Here is a 15,767-nt window from a genome sequence, read left to right as displayed (position 1 = left end):
TATGGAAAATATCTATTCAGAGCCTTTGTGCATTTTCGAATCTTTGTTGTTGTTATGGAGTTGTAAGAGTTCTCTATGTGCTTTGGATATGAATGCCTTATCACATATATGATTTTCAAATATTCTCCCCTTCTGTAGGTTTCTTTTTATTTTATTACTTGTTTCTTTTGCTATGCAGTAGCTTTTTAGTTTGATGTAGTCTCACTTATTTTTGCTTTTGTTGCTTCTGCTTTTGGTGTCACATTCAGTAAATTGCTGCTGCCAAGATAAATGTCAAGGAGCTCTTTCCCTGTTTCCTCCTAGAAGTTTTACTGTTTCATGTCTTATGTTTGAGTCTTTAGTCCATTTCAAGTTCATTTTTCTGAGCAGTGTAAGATAGAGGTCCAATTGCATTCTTCTGCATGTGGTTATGCAGTTTTCCCAACAGCATTAATTGAGTAGACTCTCCTTTCCCTATTGAGTTTCTTGCTCCCTTGTCAAATATTAGTGGACTGTGTGTAGGGGATTATTTATGGGCTCTCAACTATGTTCCATTGTTCTATGTGTCTATTTTTGTGGCAATACCATATTGTTTTGATTACTAAAACTTTTAGTGTAATTTGAAATCAAGAAGTGTGAAGCCCCTGGATCCTTATTTTTCTTTCTCAGGATTGCTTTGGCTATATGGGGTCTTTTATGGCTCCACAAAAATGATAGGATTGTTTTTTCTATTTCTGTTGAAAAATGCCATTGGAATTTTGATAGGGATTGCATTGAATCTATAGACAGCTTTGTGTAATACAGACATTTAAATAATATTAATTCTTCCAATACATGATAATGGGATATATTCCCATTTGTTTGTGTCTTCTTCAATTTCTTTCATCAAAACCTTGTTTTCAGTGGACAGATATTTCACCTCCTTGGTTAAATTTATTCCTAAGTATTTTATTCTTTCAAATCCTTTTGTAAATTGGATTGGTTTCTTTGTTTCTTTTTCTTTTTCAAATGTTTAGTTATTAGTGGGCAGAAATGCAACTGTCTCATATATGTTTTGTATCCTGTAACTTAAACAAATTTGTTTATTCTAAGAATTTTTTTGTAGAGTCTTAGGATTTTCTGTATATAAGATCATATCATCTGCAAACAAGGGCAATTTTATTTCTTCCTTTCTGATTTGGATGCTTTTCAATTTTTGTCTTTCCGAATTGCTCTAGCTATGACTTCCAGTGCTATGTTGAGTAGGACTGGTGAGAATGGGCCCTGTTGTCTTTTTCCTGATCATGGAAGAAAAGTTTTCAGCCTTTCACCACTGAGTATGACGTTGGCTGTGAGTTTGTCATATATGGCCTTTGTTGTGTTGCAGTATGTTCCTTCCAGTTCCAATTTGTTGAGAGTTTTTACCATGAGAGGATGTTGTATTATGTCAAATGCCTTTTATGCATTTATTGAGATGATCATATAATTTTATCTTTCGTTCTATTAATGTGACATATCACATTTATTGATTTCCATTCGTTGAACCAACCTTGCATCCCAGAGATAAATCCCACTTGATCATGGTGAATTATTATTTTAATGTGATATTGAATTTGGTTTGCTAATATTTCTGAGAAATTTAGCATCTGTATTTATTGGGGTTATTTGGGTTACTGGTCTGTAATTTTCTGTATTTATTGGGGTTATTGTGTTATTGGTCTGTAGTATCCTTACACTTTGGTTTTCATAGCAGGATAATGCTGGCCCCATAAATTGAGTTTGCAGGTGTTTCCTTCTCTTCAATCTTTTGGAAGAGTTTGAGAAGGATGGACATTCATTCTTCTTTAAATGTTTGATATTCACCTGTGAAACCACCTGGCCCTGGGCTTTTCTGTGTTGGAAGTTTTTTGAACCTCCTTATTTGTAATTAGTCTGTTCAGATTTTCTATTTCTTCATATTTCAGTCTTGGTAGTTTGTATGTATTTGAAGATTTTATCCATTTTTTCTAGATTGTCCAGTTTGTTGGTTTATAATTGTTGATAGTAGTCTCTCAAGATCCTTTGTACTCTGTGGTACCAGTTGTAATATTTTCTCTTTAAATTCTCATTTATTTGAGCCCTCTCTTTTTTCTGATTTAGTCTAGCTAAAGTTTTGTCAAATCTTTCTTTTCAAAAAACTAGCTCTTCATTTCTTTCTATTATTTTCTGGTCTCTATTTCATTTATTTCTGCTCTGATGTTTGTTATTTCCTTCCTTCTGCTAACATTTGCCTTAGTTTGTTATTTTTCTACTTCCTTGTTAAGTAAAGTGAGGTTCTTTATTTGAGATCCTTATTTTTCCTTAATGTACCATTTGTTGTTGTAAGCTTTCTTCTTAGAACTGCTTTTGTAGCATCCCAGAGATTTTCATATGTTATATTTTTGTTTGTTTTAAGATATTTCTTGATTTCTTGTTTGATTTCTTCTTTGACCCACTGGTTGTGCAGGAACATATTGTTTAATATCCACATATTTGTTAATTTTCCAGCTTTACTTCTCTTATTGATTTCTAGTTTTATACCTTTGTGGTCAGAAAATATAATTACTATGATGTCAGTCTTCTTAAATTTGCTAAGCCTTGTTTTGTGACCTAACACTGCTCTATACTGGAGAATGTACCATGTGTGCTTGAGAAGAATGTGAATTCTGCTGCTGTTGGATGGAATCTTCTGAATATGTTTGTCAGATCCCTTTGGTTTAATGTATGGTTCATGTCCAACGTTTATTTGTTGATTTTCTGTCTGAATGAACTATCCATTGTTGAAAGTGGTGTGTTGAGTTCCCCTACTATTATTGTATTTTTGTCTATTTCTCCCTTCATATCTGTTAGTATTTGTTTAATATAGTTAGGTGCTCCATTGTTGAGTGCATATATATTTATGATTGTTATATCTTCTTGATGAATTGACCTCTTTATCATTACATAATGACCATCTTGGTCTCTTGTTTCTATTTTTGCCTAAGTCTATTTTGTCTGATGTAAATATAGCTACCTTTGCTCTCTTTTGGCTTCCACTTGCATGGAATATATTTTACCATGTCTTACTTTTGACATTCTGTGTGTCCTTAATACTCTACTGAGTCTCTTGTAGGCCGCATAATAGGGTCTTTTTTTTTTTCTATCCAGCCACCGTATGTCTTTTGACTGGAGAATTCAGTTCATTAATGTTTAAAGAATTACTGTTACTTAACAGTCAACTAATGCCATCTTATTTGTTGTTTTCTGGGTGTTTTGTGTTTTGTAACTCTATTTTTCTTTTATTCTTTTCTTTTTACCTTCCTTTGTAAATTAATGATTTTCTATAGTGGTATACTTTGATTCCCTTCTGTTTATCTTTTCTGTATCTACTTTAAGTGTTTGCTTTGTGGTTACCATGAGGCTCACATAAAACATATGATAATTTATCTTTGATCACATTAAAAACTCTATCCTTTTATCCCCTTTCATATTTTCGATGTCACCACTTACATTTTTTTAAAATTGAGGTATAATTGAAATATGATATTATATTAATATCAGTTGTGCAACATAGTGATTCAATACTTTTAAATATTGCAAAATGATCATAATAAGTGTTGTTAACATCTGTCGCCATGTATAGTTACAAACAATTTTTCTTGTACTGAGAACTACATCTTTTCATATTGTGTACCCACTAAAAGTTGTTGAAGCTATAGCTATTTTTAATACTTTCTTCCTCCAACTTTTATATTAGAATCAAGGAGTTGACACATCACCATATTACAGTATTAGAGCATGCTGAATCTGACTATATGCTTGTTTTTACCAGTATGTTTCACATTTTCATTTGTTTTAATGTTACTAATTAGCATCCCTTTACTTCAGCTTGTAGAACTCTTTTCAACATTTCCTGTAAGACAGGTTTAGTGGTGGTGAATTCCCTCCATTTTTGTTTCTTAGGGAAAGTCTTTATTTCCCCTTCAATTCTGATTAACAGCTTTTCTGGTTAAAACATTCTTGTTTGACAGTTTCTTTCTCTTAGCAGTTTTAATAGATCATCCCATTCTCTCCTGGCCTACAAAGTCTCTACTGAGAAATTTAGATATCCTTATGGGAGTTTCCTTGTATGAGAAAATTTTTTTCTGTTGCTGCTTTTATAATTATCTCATTGTCTTTGGTTTAGACAGTCTTATGATTATGTGCATTGCAAAAGATTACTTTGAGTTGAATTTTGAGGTGATCTATTAGCTTTATAAACTTGGATATCCAAATCCCTCCCAGGCGTGGGACATTATCATCCATTATTTCTTTAAAGAAGCATTCTATCCCTTCCTCACTCTCTTCTCCTTCTGGGACTGCAATGATGTGTCTGTCATTTCTTTGACGGTACCCCATAGGTCAGGTAGGTGTTCTTCATTCCTTTTCATTCTATTTTTTGTCTCCTCTAATTCAGTAATTTATTTTATTTTATGGAAGTATAGTTTATTTCCAATATTATGTTAGTTTCAGGTATACAATATAGTGATTTTATTTATTTATTTATTCACTCATTCATTTATTTTTGGCTGCACCATGTGGCACCTGTTATCTTAGTTCCCAAGCAGTGATCAAACCCATGCCCTGTGCAGTGAAAGTGCAGAGACCTAGCCACTGGACTGTCAGGGAATTCCTGATTTTATATTTTTATAAATTATACTCCATATAAAGTTATTATAAAATATAGGCTACACTTCCTGTGGTGTATGTTATATTCATATATTTTATTTATTTTTATACCTTGTAGTTTGTAACTGTTAATCCACTTCCTATAATTTGCCACTCCTAAAATCCTCTCTCAACTGGTAACTAGTTTGTATCTGTGATTCTGCTTCTTTTTTGTTACAGTCATTTGCTTGTTTTATTTATTTATTTTTTTGATTTCACATGTAAGTGAAAACATACAGTATTTTTCTTTCTCTATATGACTTTCACTAAGCTTAACCATCCAGGTCCATCCATATTGTTGCAAATGACAAAATTTCAGGAGATAGAGTGAAGTTTATAGATCATGTTCTCCAACTATAAAAATCTGTGAAATTGCTAAGGAGAATTCCCTTGTCAATTAAACGTAGCGACAACAAAAGATCTCAGTTCTTACTACATGTGATTAAAATGAGCAACACTGCCTACCTCTAAATCATCAAGTCAAAGTGATGGGGCAGCTTTAAATATCTTCTAATTTTTCATGATCTTAAAATTAGATAGAACTATTTTAAATGGCCAAAGTAGATGAACGTTCACATCCTTCCTAATTTTAAAATTCAATAGTTCTTGTTTAGTGATTGTTAGGTTACTAGGGAACACAGCTGAGGACTCTAGTGTGGAATAGGAAGAGTTAAATGAAATGCTCTTTGGGCTTCTTATCAGTATCGCATTATAAATCCCATCTCTTTCCTCTTTTTTTTGTAGTAAGAGCAAACTTTATTTTCACATTTGGTAGATAACTAAGGCAGAGCATAAACAGTTTAGAGGAATAGAGAGGCAATGACTGCTTATTTTTCTAATAGTATATAGCCATTTGAGTAATTAATCTTGATCTATCCCCAGCAACTTTTTAATGCGAGGTAGTTATAAACCTTCCTAGGGATAACATTATAATTTCCAGACTGGGTCTGTTACTTCTATCATGATAATTGGAATTGTGTGTTGTAATTTACTTACTTAAGTTTCTTTTTTTCTTTTAGCATCTAGAGGTGCTTCATTTGCTTGTTTTGATGAAATAAATTCAAGAGGAGATAAATTTGGAAACTGTGGCCGAAATTTTTGTAATTACCCGTATGTATTTAGAAAATTATAATTTTGTTTGGAATGTAGGTTGTATATTGCTAAGATTCTGGAACATATTATGTACAAGCTAAGATGCCATTTTATAACAAGTTTTCTCTTGTTTCATGATCTGAGCTGAACAGTATTACCTATTTCCTACAAACAACATGTTTTCAGTGTCTATAATGTTAGAATAATGACCATAAAAATCACTTGTGTTTATTGATGGGCTGAGGTAGGCATTGTGTTAGTTCCTTTATATTCATTATATATTTATGCTATATATTATAAATATATGTTTATATACATCAAATATTTGTAGTTAGAATTATTTATCCCATTGTACTAATGAAAAAAATCAAAGACCAATGATCATTTGCTCAAATTTCAGAAGCTAATATAGACCAGATCATGGCTGTCAGATTGCAAAAATGATTAATTTTTCCCTTGCTACATTTCTGCACAAAACAAAAAGAGCCACATCATACATGAGTCAGTGCGCTCAAAAAAATTTACTTAGAGAAAATTTTTGAAATGTGGATTTAAGTTAGTAAAATACTTCAAAAATTTAGCTATATCAGCAATCTACATTATTTCTGTAAATAATAAGAAAATTTTCTTCTTCATTATGCTTCTAGCCATGTGTTATGTGGAAAATTAGTTTGTACCTGGCCTCACAAAGCTTTAGTAAGACGCCGAAATTTATCTGTGATTTATACACATGTACGAGATGACCTGTGTACATCAACATTTCTAAACACAGAGAGGACACCTAGAAATACACTGACCACAGTTGAAAACCCTGAAGACAGAGATCAAACATTTGTAGAAGATGGCACTGTGTGTGGTCCTGAAATGGTAATTATAACTAAATATTTTAAGTGTTTTAAAAATTATTTTTTATGCTTGTACTCATTTTGCCAATATACCAACCAATGCATTTTAAAACAGCCTTATTGAGGTATCATTTGCCATAAAATTCACCCATGGTAAGTGTACAATTCATTGCTTTTGATTAATTTATAGAGTTGCACAACCATCACCACGTTCAGTTTTAGACCATGCTATCGACCCCCAGATTTCCCTGTTGCCCATATTGAACACCTCACCGCTAAGCAACACCCCTATTATTAACATCTAACAACAGTATGGTACATTTGCTATAATCAATGAAGCAATGTTGATACATTATTTTTAACTGAATTCCATGCTTCATTCGGATTTCCTTGGCTTTTTACCTAGTGTCCTTTTGCAGGATTCCACTCAGAATACCACAGGACGTTTATTAAGCTCCTCTTGACAATTTCTCAGAATTTCCTTGTTTTTGATGGCCTTGACATTTTGGAGTAGAACTGGTTGATATTCTGTAGAATGTCCCTCAATTTGGATTTGTGTAATGTTTTTCTTGTGATTAGATTGGGTTTATGTGTTCTTGGGAGGAAAATGCACAGGTAAAGCGCCCTTTCATCATATCAAGTATATGTGCATGTTGACATTAACCTTGATTACCTGGCTGAGGTAATGTTTCCAGATTTCTCACTGTAAAATTACTCTTTTCCCCCTCTTTCCATTTTGCACTTTATTGAAAAAGTCACTATGTATATACCAGACTTAAAAAGTAGGAAGTTATGTTCCGTCTTATCGAGGGCTTGGGATCTACATACATTTTTTATTGAGGTGTAGTTGATTTATGATATTATAAAAGTTTCACGTATGCAGCAGAGTGATTCAACATTTTTATAGATTATACTCTAAAGTTATTATAAAATATTGGTTATAGTCCCTTTGCTTGTATAATATATACTTGTAGTTTATTTATTTTACATATATTCTTAATCACCTGTGCCTCTCTTTCCCCTCCCCACTTCCCTATCCCCACTGGTAACCACTAGTTTGTTTTCTATACCTGTTTCTGTTTTGTTATGTTCACTCATTTCATATTTTAGATTCCATATATGTGATAATATATAGTATTTGTCTTTCTCTTTCTGACTTATTAAGTGTAATACCCTCAAGGTCCATCCATGTTGTCACAAAAGGCAAAATTTCACTTGTATTTATGGCTGAGTACTACTCTATTGTATATATGTACCACATCTTCTTTATCCATTCATCTGTTGATGGACACTTAGGTTGCTTCTGTATCTTAGCTATCATAAATAATGCTGCTATGAGTACTGGAGTGCATATATCTTTTTGAATTAGTGTTTTCATTTTCTTTGCATGTATATTTAGGTATGGAATTGATGGATTACATGGTAATTCTATTTTTAGTTTTTTGAAGACCCGCCATACTGTTTTCCACAGTGGCTATAGCAAAATACATTCCCACCAACAGTGCACTATGGTTTCCTTTTCTCCACACCCTCTCCAGCATTTATTATTTGTAGACTTTTGATGATAAACATCTGACGGGTGTGAGGTGATAATCTCATTGTGGTTTTGATTTGCATTTCTCTGATCATTAACAATTTTTTACATTTATTTTTTAATTTTAATTTTATGGGAGTATAGTTGATTTACAATGTTGTGTTAATTTCAGGTGTACAGCAAATTGATTCAGTTATACATGTACATATACTCATTCTTTTCTTAGATTCTTTTCTTGTATACGTTTTCCCAGAATCTTTTTTTTTTTTTTTTTAACATCTTTATTGGGGTATAATTGCTTTACAATGGTGTGTTAGTTTCTGCTTTATAACAAAGTGAATCAGTTATACATATACATATGTTCCCATATCTCTTCCCTCTTGCGTCTCCCTCCCTCCCACCCTCCCTATCCCACCCCTCCAGGCTGTCACAAAGCACCGAGCCAATATCCCTGTGCCATGCGGCTGCTTCCCACTAGCTATCTACCTTACTACATTTGTTAGTGTGTATATGTCCATGACTCTCTCTCGCCCCATCACAGCTCACCCGTCCCCCTCCCCATAACCTCAAGTCCGTTCTCTAGGAGGTCTGCGTCTTTATTCCTGCCTTACCCCTAAGTTCTTCATGACATTTTTTTTTCTTAAATTCCATATATATGTGTTAGCATACGGTATTTGTCTCTTTCTTTCTGACTTACTTCACTGTGTATGACAGACTCTAGGTCTATCCACCTCATTACAAATAGCTCAATTTCGTTTCTTTTTATGGCTGAGTAATATTCCATTGTATATATGTGCCACATCTTCTTTATCCATTCATCTGATGATGGGCACTTAGGTTGTTTCCATCTCCGGGCTATTGTAAATAGAGCTGCAATGAACATTTTGGTACATGACTCTTTTTGAATTTCGGTTTTCTCAGGGTATATGCCCAGTAGTGGGATTGCTGGGTCATATGGTAGTTCTATTTGTAGTTTTTTAAGGAACCTCCATACTGTTCTCCATAGTGGCTGAACCAATTCACATTCCCACCAGCAGTGCAAGAGTGTTCCCTTTTCTCCACACCCTCTCCAGCATTTATTGTTTGTAGATTTTTTGATGATGGCCATTCTGACTGGTGTGAGATGATATCTCATTGTAGTTTTGATTTGCATTTCTCTAATGATTAATGATGTTGAGCATTCTTTCATGTGTTTGTTGGCACTCTGTATATCTTCTTTGGAGAAATGTCTGTTTAGGTCTTCTGCCCATTTTTGGATTGGGTTGTTTGTTTTTTTGTTATTGAGCTGCATGAGCTGCTTGTAAATTTTGGAGATTAATCCTTTGTCGGTTGCTTCATTTGCAAATATTTTCTCCCATTCTGAGGGTTGTCTTTTGGTCTTGTTTATGGCTTCCTTTGCTGTGCAAAAGCTTTGAAGTTTCATTAGGTCCCATTTGTTTATTTTTGTTTTTATTTCCATTACTCTAGGAGGTGGGTCAGAAAGGATCTTGCTGTGATTTATGTCATAGAGTGTTCTGCCTATGTTTTCCTCTAAGAGTTTGATAGTTTCTGGCCTTATATTTAGGTCTTTAATCCATTTTGAGCTTATTTTTGTGTATGGTGTTAGGGAGTGATCTAATCTCATACTTTTACATGTACCTGTCCAGTTTTCCCAGCACCACTTATTGAAGAGGCTGTCCTTTCTCCACTGTACATTTCTGCCACCTTTATCAAAGATAAGGTGTCCATATGTGCATGGGTTTATCTCTGGGCTTTCTGTCCTGTTCCATTGATCTATCTTTCTGTTTTTGTGCCAGTACCATACCGTCTTGATAACTGTAGCTTTGTAGTATAGTCTGAAGTCAGGGAGCCTGATTCCTCCAGTTCCTTTTTTTGTTCTCAAGATTGCTTTGGCTATTCGGGGTCTTTTGTGTTTCCATACAAATTGCGTAATTTTTTGTTCTAGTTCTGTGAAAAATGCCAGTGGTAGTTTGATAGGGATTGCATTGAATCTATAGATTGCTTTGGGTAGTAGAGTCATTTTCACAGTGTTGATTCTTCCAATCCAAGAACATGGTATATCTCTCCATCTATTTGTATCATCTTTAATTTCTTTCATCAGTGTCTTATAATTTTCTGCATACAGGTCTTTTGTCTCCTTAGGTAGGTTTATTCCTAGATATTTTATTCTTTTTGTTGCAATGGTAAATGGGAGTGTTTTCTTGATTTCACTTTCAGATTTTTCATCATTAGTATATAGGAATGCCAGAGATTTCTGTGCATTAATTTTGTATCCTGCCACTTTACCAAATTCATTGATTAGCTCTAGTAGTTTTCTGGTAGCATCTTTAGGATTCTCTATGTATAGGATCATGTCATCTGCAAACAGTGACAGCTTTACTTCTTCTTTTCCGATTTGGATTCCTTTTATTTCCTTCTCTTCTCTGATTGCTGTGGCTAAAACTTCCAAAACTATGTTGAATAAGAGTGGTGAGAGTGGGCACCCTTGTCTTGTTCCTGATCTTAGTGGAAATGCTTTCAGTTTTTCACCATTGAGGATGATGTTTGCTGTGGGCTTGTCGTATATGGCCTTTATTATGTTGAGGAACATTCCCTCTATGCCTACTTTCTGCAGGGTTTTTATCATAAATGGGTGTTGAATTTTGTCAAAAGCTTTTTCTGCATCTATTGAGATGATCATATGGTTTTTCTCCTTCAGTTTGTTAATATGGTTTATCACATTGATAGATTTGCGTATATTGAAGAATCCTTGCATTCCTGGAATAAACCCCATTTGATCATGGTGTATGATCCTTTTAATGTGCTGTTGGATTCTGTTTGCTAGTATTTTGTTGAGGATTTTTGCATCTATGTTCCTCAGTGATATTGGCCTGTAGTTTTCTTTCTTTGTGACATCCTTGTCTGGTTTTGGTATCAAGGTGATGGTGGCCTCGTAGAAGGAGTTTGGGAGTGTTCCTCCCTCTGCTATATTTTGGAAGAGTTTGAGAAGGATAGGTGTTAGCTCTTCTCTAAATGTTTGATAGAATTCGCCTGTGAAGCCATCTGGTCCTGGGCTTTTCTTTGTTGGAAGATTTTTAATCACAGTTTCAATTTCAGTGCTTGTGATTGGTCTGTTCATATTTTCTATTTCTTCCTGATTCAGTCTTGGCAGGTTGTGCCTTTCTAAGAATTTGTCCATTTCTTCCAGATTGTCCATTTTATTGGCATAGAGTTGCTTGTAGTAATCTCTCATGATCTCTTTTATTTCTGCAGTGTGAGTTGTTACCTCTCCTTTTTCATTTCTAATTCTATTGATTTGAGTCTTCTCCCTTTTTTTCTTGATGAGTCTGGCTAGTGGTTTATCTATTTTGTTTATCTTCTCAAAGAACCAGCTTTTAGTTTTATTGATCTTTGCTATTGTTTCCTTCATTTCTTTTTCATTTATTTCTGATCTGATTTTTATGATTTCTTTCCTCCTGCTAGCTTTGGGGTTTTTTTGTTCTTCTTTCTCTAATTGCTTGAGGTGCAAGGTTAGGTTGTTTATTCTAGATGTTTCCTGCTTCTTAAGGTGGGCTTGTATTGCTATAAACTTCCCCCTTAGAACTGCTTTTGCTGCATCCCACAGGTTTTGGGTCGTTGTGTCTCCATTGTCATTTGTTTCTAGGTATTTTTTGATTTCCTCTTTGATTTCTTCAGTGATCACTTCATTATTAAGTAGTGTATTGTTTAGCCTCCATGTGTTTGTATTTTTTACAGATCTTTTCCTGTAATTGATATCTAGTCTCATGGCGTTGTGGTCAGAAAAGATACTTGAAACAATTTCAATTTTCTTAAATTTACCAAGGCTTGATTTGTGACCCAAGATATGATCTATCCTGGAGAATGTTCCATGAGCACTTGAGAAAAATGTGTATTCTGTTGTTTTTGGATGGAGTGTCCTATAAATATCAATTAAGTCCATCTTGTTTAATGTATCATTTAAACTTTGTGTTTCCTTATTTATTTTCATTTTGGATGATCTGTCCATGGGTGAAAGTGGGGTGTTTAAGTCCCCTACTATGAATGTGTTACTGTCGATTTCCCCTTTTATGGCTGTTAGTATTTGCCTTATGTATTGAGATGCTCCTATGTTGGGTGCATAAATATTTACAATTGTTATATCTTCTTCTTGGATCGATCCCTTGATCATTATGTAGTGTCCTTCTTTGTCTCTTTTAATAGTCCTTATTTTAAAGTCTATTTTGTCTGATATGAGAATTGCTACTCCAGCTTTCTTTTGGTTTCCATTTGCATGGAATATCTTTTTCCATCCCCTCACTTTCAGTCTGTATGTGTCTCTAGGTCTGAAGTGGGTCTCTTGTAGACAGCATATATAAGGGTCTTGTTTTTGTATCCATTCAGCTAATCTGTGTCTTTTGGTGGGAGCATTTAGTCCATTTACATTTAAGGTAATTATCGATATGTATGTTCCTATTCCCATTTTCTAAATTGTTTTGGGTTCGTTATTATATGTCTTTTCCTTCTCTTGTGTTTCTTGCCTAGAGAAGATCCTTTAGCATTCGTTGTAAAGCTGGTTTGGTGGTGCTGAACTCTCTCAGCTTTTGCTTGTCTGTAAAGGTTTTAATTTCTCCATCAAATCTGAATGAGATCCTTGCTGGGTAGAGTAGTCTTGGCTGCAGGTTTTTCTCCTTCATTACTTTCAGTATGTCCTGCCACTCCCTTCTGGCTTGTAGGGTTTCTGCTGAGAGATCAGCTGTTAACCTTATGGGGATTCCCTTATGTGTTATTTGTTGTTTTTCCCTTGCTGCTTTTAATATGCTTTCTTTGTATTTAATTTTTGACAGTTTGATTAATATGTGTCTTGGCGTATTTCTCCTTGTATTTATCCTGTATGGGACTCTCTGTGCTTCCTGGACTTGATTAACTATTTCCTTTCCCATATTAGGGAAGTTTTCAACTATAATCTCTTCAAATATTTTCTCAGTCCCTTTCTTTTTCTCTTCTTCTTCTGGAACCCCTATAATTCGAATGTTGGTGCGTTTAATGTTGTCCCAGAGGTCTCTGAGACTGTCCTCAGTTCTTTTCATTCTTTTTTCTTTATTCTGCTCTGCAGTAGTTATTTCTACTATTTTATCTTCCAGGTCACTTATCCGTTCTTCTGCCTCAGTTATTCTGCTATTGATCCCATCTAGAGTACTTTTAATTTCATTTATTGTGTTGTTCATCGTTGCTTGTTTCATCTTTAGTTCTTCTAGGTCCTTGTTAACTGATTCTTGCATTTTGTCCATTCTATTGTCCATTCTATCTCCAAGATTTCGGATCAACCTTACTATCATTATTCTGAATTCTTTTTCAGGTAGGCTGCCTATTTCCTCTTCATTTGTTAGGTCTGATGGGTTTTTATCTTGCTCCTTCATCTGCGGTGTGTTTTTCTGTTTTCTCATTTTGCTTATCTTACTGTGTTTGGGGTCTCCTTTTTGCAGGCTGCAGGTTCGTAGTTCCTGTTGTTTTTTGTGTCTGTCTCCAGTGGCTAAGGTTGGTTCAGTGGGTTGTGTAGGCTTCCTGGTGGAGGGGACTAGTGCCTGTGTTGTGGTGGATGAGGCTCGATCTTGTCTCTCTAGTGGGCAGGTTCACGTCTGGTGGTGTGTTTTGGGGTGTCTGTGGCCTTATTATGATTTTAGGCAGCCTTTCTGCTAATGGGTGGGGTTGTGTTCCTGTTTTGCTAGTTGTTTGGCACAGGTTGTCCAGCACTGTGGCTTGCTGGTCGTTGAGTGAAGCTGGGTGCTGGTGTTAAGATGGAGGTCTCTGGGAGATTTTCGCCGTTTGATATTATGTGGAGCTGGGAGGTCTCTTGTGGACCAGTGTCCTGAAGTTGGCTCTCCTACCTCAGAGGCAGAGCCCTGACTCCTGGCTGGAGCACCAAGAGCCTTTCATCCACACGGTTCAGATTAAAAGGGAGAAAAAGTAGAGGGAATTAGTAGAAGTATGGGGAAAGAAAGAAGGAAAGGAGGGAAGGAAGGAGGGAAGGAAGGAAGGAAGGAAGGAAGAAAGAAAGAAAGAAGGAAGGAAGGAAGAAAGAAAGAAAGAAGCAAAGAAGGAAAGAAGGCAAGAAGGAAAGAAAGGAGGGAGGGATGGAGGGAGGAAGGAAGGAAGCAGGGAAAGAAGGAAAAACAGAAAGAAAGAAGATACAGTAAAAATAAAATAAAGTATAATAAAGTTATTGAATTAAAAAATTCTTATTTAGAAAAAAAAAAAGGGACGGATAGAACCTTCGGACAAATGTTGGAAGCAAAGCTATACAGACAAAATCTTACACAGAAGCGTACACATACACCCTCACTAAAAGAGGTAAAGGGGGAAAAATCATAAATCTTGCTGTCAGAGACCACCTCCTCAATTTGGGATGATTCGTTGTCTAAAGGAGGGAAGGAAGGAAGGAAAGAAAGAAAGAAAAAGAAAGAAAGGACGAAGGTAAAGTATAATAACGTTCTTAAAATTAAAATTGATTATTAAGAAAAGAATTTTAAGAAAAACCATGGACGGATAGAATCCTAGGACAAATGGTGGAAGCAAGACTATACAGACAAGATCTCACACAGAAGCATACACATACACATTCACAACAAGAGGAATAGGGAAAAAAAATCATAGATCTTGCTCCTAAAGTCCACCTCCTTAATTTGGGATAATTGGCTGTCTATTCAGGTATTCCACAGATGCAGGGTACATCAAGTTGATTGTGGAGCTTTAATCCGCTGCTTCTGAGGCTGCTGGGAGAGATTTCCCTTTCTCTTCTTTGTTCTCACAGCTCACAGGGGCTCAGCTTTGGATTTGGCCCTGCCTCTGCGTGTAGGTCTCTGGAGGGCGTCTGTTTTTTGCTCAGACAGGATGGGGTTAAAGGAGCCGCTGATTCGGGGGCTCTGGCGTACTGAGGCCGGCGGGGAGGGAGGGGCACGGAATGCGGGGCGGGCCTGCGGCGGCAAAGGCCGGCGTGACCCTGCACCAGCCCGAGGCCCGCCGTGCGCTCTCCCGGGGAAGTCGTCCCCGGATCCCGGGAACCTGGCAGTGGCGGGCTGCACAGGCTCCACGGAAGAGGGGCGTGGAGAGCAACCTGCGCTCGCACACAGGCCCCCTGGGGGCGGCAGCAGCAGCCCCAACGTCTCCCGTCCACCTCTGGGGTCCGCGCCTCCAGCCGCGGCTTGCGCCCGTCTCTGGAGTCCGCGCCCTCAGCCGCGGCTCGCGCCCGTCTCTGGGGTCCGCGCTTTCAGCCGCGGCTCGCTCCCGTCTCTGGATTCCGCGCTTTCAGCCGCGGCTCGCGCCCGTCTCTGGATTCCGCGCTTTCAGCCACGGCTCGCGCCCGTCTCTGGGGTTCGCGCTTTTAGCCGCGGCTCGCGCCCTTCTCTGGAGCTCCTTCAAGCAGCGCTTCTAAACCCCTCTCCCCACGCACCAGGAAACAAAGAGGGAAGAAAAAGTCTCCTGCCTCTTCGGCAGGTGCAGACCTTTCCCCGGACTCCCTCCCGGCCAGCTGTGGTGCACCAACCCCTTAAGGCTATGTTCAAGCCGCCAACCCCAGTCCTCTCCCTGCGCTCCGTCCGAAACCGAAACCCGAGCCTCAGAGCCTCAGCTCGCAGCCCCGCCCGCCCCGGCGGGTGAGC

The 15,767-nt window shown here is 36.8% G+C and overlaps 1 protein-coding gene across 4 annotated transcripts in view; it reads left to right on the top strand.

Moving 5' to 3' along the window:
* LOC137215922 (disintegrin and metalloproteinase domain-containing protein 5-like) overlaps positions 1-15,767 on the top strand; it is a 145,225-nt gene that overhangs the window by 91,671 nt on the left and 37,787 nt on the right. For all 4 annotated transcript variants that reach the window (XM_067721519.1, XM_067721520.1, XM_067721518.1 and 1 more), the window contains 2 exons: positions 5,682-5,772; positions 6,402-6,621. In XM_067721519.1, the coding sequence (XP_067577620.1) occupies positions 5,682-5,772; positions 6,402-6,621 (311 nt within the window). The remainder of the gene's footprint in view (positions 1-5,681; positions 5,773-6,401; positions 6,622-15,767) is intronic.

The sequence above is a fragment of the Pseudorca crassidens genome, chromosome 21, assembly GCF_039906515.1.
Source record: "Pseudorca crassidens isolate mPseCra1 chromosome 21, mPseCra1.hap1, whole genome shotgun sequence".
Classification (NCBI taxonomy): domain Eukaryota; kingdom Metazoa; phylum Chordata; class Mammalia; order Artiodactyla; family Delphinidae; genus Pseudorca; species Pseudorca crassidens.
Note: the sequence above shows the minus strand (reverse complement) of the source record. Positions and strands in the feature narration are given on the sequence as shown.